At 33.0% G+C, this 3,241-nt stretch overlaps 1 protein-coding gene across 1 annotated transcript; it reads right to left on the bottom strand.

The window, feature by feature from the left end:
* Positions 1–385: 385 nt before the first annotated feature.
* On the bottom strand, positions 386–2,380 carry LOC131605721 (uncharacterized). The gene is made up of 3 exons (XM_058878046.1): positions 2,277–2,380; positions 1,141–1,475; positions 386–1,095 (listed from the first exon to the last, which is right to left on the bottom strand). The coding sequence occupies exons 1-3, from the start codon at positions 2,378–2,380 to the stop codon at positions 386–388; spliced, it is 1,149 nt and encodes a 382-aa protein (XP_058734029.1).
* Between the last annotated feature and the right edge of the window lie 861 nt (positions 2,381–3,241).

Genomic DNA, 3,241 nt, shown 5'->3' on the forward strand with positions numbered 1-3,241 from the left:
TTCATCAAAACGTCTTTAAGAATATGCCAAAACCTTTTGAAGAACTCCAAAGAGAAGCCATCCGGGCCCGGACTTTTATTCCTATCACACGACCAAATAGCATCCTTGATCTCTTCTTCGGAAAAAGTTTTTTCAAGATCCAAAGAATCCCCTAAAGAGAGCGCTTTCAAGTTAATCCCATGCGGTTCCGGTCTAGTACAAACCTCTTCTCTAAATAAACCATCAAATTGTTTGAAAATGAAGTCTTTAATCTCCTTGACCTCCTCTAATCTTCCCTCCCTAGACTCCATGGTGCATAAGGTGTTCCTTCTTCTTCCATCTTTTAAAGAATTATGGAAAAAGCGAGTGTTATCATCCCCCTCGGATAGCCAAAGTTGTCTCGATTTTAATCTAAGAAGCCCTTCTTTTTGTTAAGATTATTCCACAAATCCTCCACCACTTTCAACCTTTTCTCAACCACCTCTTCCGGAACATTACCTGCAAAATGAACAAACAAGTTATCTAAAGAATGCAACTCTTTCACGTCTTTGTCAATGTTGAGATCAATCCACCCATAAACCGTTTTGTTCCACCAAGAGATCCGGCTTCTAAGAATTTTCAACTTTTGAACCAAGCAATAATCTCCTCTACCTTTAACTTCTATTTTATCCCACACATCTTCCACAAATTTAAAAAACTCTTCATGCCTAAACCATAAATTGTTGAACTTAAGCGGCTTAGGACCCCAATCCTTTCTATTATTTTTCAACCAAATGGGAGCATGATCCGACACATCCCTCTCTCCTATACATTGACCATCCACCTTCCAATCATCAACAAGACTCTCCGATAATAAGAATCTATCAAGCCTACTCATAGCCTTCCCGTTGCTTTTGAACCAAGTAAACTTTCCACCTATTGTAGGGAGATCCACTAGCTCCATATCCTTTATGAATTCATTGAAGGATCTTAAATCCCTACTAGAATCACTAGTGTTAACTCCAATTCTTTCATCGAGAGTGGAGATCGAGTTGAAATCGCCCCCAATACACCAAGATCCAACCGCATTGTTGTTCTTAAACTCACATAAATAATTCCAAGTTCTCCTCCTAGTAACTTTGTCTCAAGAAGCATAAACATTAACAAAGTAAACAATTTTACCTTCCTTCTCCACACATAGACCTAGAAAACCTTCTCCCCTAAAACTATAAATGAGGGAAAAGAGATCTTTCTTCCACATAGTTAAAATACCACCCGAGGCTCCATTAACATCCAAGTAGGACCATTCAACATCAACTCCTCCCCACAACTCTCTAATCACATCCACACCAATTCCACTAAGTTTTGTTTCTTGAATAAAACAAATATCAACATCGCCTTTTTGAATTAGGAATCCAACTCTCTTGCGTTTAGCCCGATTCCCACCACCGCGAATATTATACGATAAAATTATCACGGGGGTGCATGATTTTGGGTCCCATTTGCCACCTTCTCTCCTTTATGATCCCTCAACTCCATTTGATTAAAACCAATATTGAGAAAAAGTTATATTTATAGACAAAAAATAGTAGAATAATTATGGCTAAAATTGAATAAAACATTTCAAGTAATTGCGCATGAAATAGAACAGCAAAAATTAAGCAAAGAAAATACAAACAAATTAGTTTATGGGAATAAACATATGTGGTTTTAACGTATTTATTTAATTTAGTGATATGTTTTTTTAATTCTAATTGATTTCTTTAGATGATTATCTCCCCAGCATAATTGGTGTTTGGGCCCAACATGTTATTATAACCTAAGAACAGATATTTTTTAAAAGAAAAATTATTAGATTTTTTATTTAATTGAAAAGATTAAACTAGAAACTATAAAAGATATATTTTTTTGATACATACTATAAAAGATATTTGGGTTTATCTAACCTATGCAACATTGCATAGGATAAGGACAATTAATAAACTATTTCTTTCCATATAAATTTTCATATTAATTATTTTTCTGTTGAAAAGTAATCTTTTATATTTTCTCTCTCCTACCCAATTAATGGATGAACATAAATTAATATAAATATAGTAATCTATAATATAAGAAAGTTCTATCTTTTTGAACTTTATATATGGTGCTGCCAAGTGGCTTAGTCTTAGAGTAGTATTTGTTTCTTCTTGATGCGCCATGTGTCTCATTTGATGATTAATGAAGGTATGTTGTTCCATATTCCACCATTGATGTCTCACATAATTTGCATTAAGTTCGGTTTGTCCATGCATCTTCTATGCTCCATTATTATGTGTTACAAGCAGAACTTAATGAGGACTTTATATGCTTCTTTCCATTCAGCTTCACCATCGGTTATGGTTATGTAATGAAGAGTGGAATGAATAGTTTGTAACTCCTGCATGGTTTTGTTATTTATAGTATTGGTTTGCTACACTTTTCTGCAGTATCATACCAGTGTTCATACATGTTGTTATTCCTGCGCACCGCATGTATCTCTATTTTCTGAAAAAATGGTCTTGGATCATAGTTACACTGTTTCCAATTTTAAGGTTCAGGCTAATGTTGCGGCTTTCAGACCTTCATCTCATAAGTTTATGTTGAAGTTTACTGTTGGCACTACGGTTACGGATGACAACAACGCGGAAATACCTTCGAATATTAGTGCAACACTCGTATCTTGATTCAAATTAAACTTGCAACACTAATATATCTTGATTCAAATTAAACCTGAAAAGCTTCGATCTACTGATAATTATTTTTATTTTTCAGTGCCTTTAAATAGTTTTTGTGCTTTTGTTCTATGCATCCAATTAGTCCATATCACTTTCTACTTTTTATTCTGCTTAGAGTTTTAAAATTAATAGTTGTTATCTCACTTTTCAAACCATCTTTCGGATAGAATGATATAGATCATGTTTTGTTTTTTGTTTTTATATATTGTTAGTTATTAGTACAAGCATTACAATATATATTATTAGTAAGTACATGAAGTGTAATACACATTATTAGTTCATATACAAATATAATAGATAATAAAGTTACAGTCAGGAATCATGCAAAATTGGGAGACATGAAACCGATAAAGTGTTTTTGTTCAAGATATGTGAAAATGAATGTAAAAATTTATTAATAATATAAACCGCCTATGTTAAACTATATTATAAAATGGAGGTTAACTTTCTTCACATAAGAAATGTTTATGTTGTGGGAAAGTAATATTGTAAGCAGAATCAAATCTTTATAGTAGTAATATACTAATATT

This window comes from Vicia villosa, linkage group LG5, assembly GCF_029867415.1.
Source record: "Vicia villosa cultivar HV-30 ecotype Madison, WI linkage group LG5, Vvil1.0, whole genome shotgun sequence".
Lineage (NCBI taxonomy): Eukaryota > Viridiplantae > Streptophyta > Magnoliopsida > Fabales > Fabaceae > Vicia > Vicia villosa.

Excerpts from the sequence above, each read along its gene's own strand:
- LOC131605721 (XM_058878046.1), bottom strand. The coding sequence starts at position 2,380 with ATGCAGGAGTTACAAACTATTCATTCCACTCTTCATTACATAACCATA. Across the intron at positions 1,476-2,276 it reads GTCCTCATTAAGTTCTGCTT|GAGAGAAGGTGGCAAATGGG; the intron begins GTAACACATAAT and ends GGGATCATAAAG. Across the intron at positions 1,096-1,140 it reads TCTATGTGTGGAGAAGGAAG|TTACTAGGAGGAGAACTTGG; the intron begins GTAAAATTGTTT and ends CTTGAGACAAAG.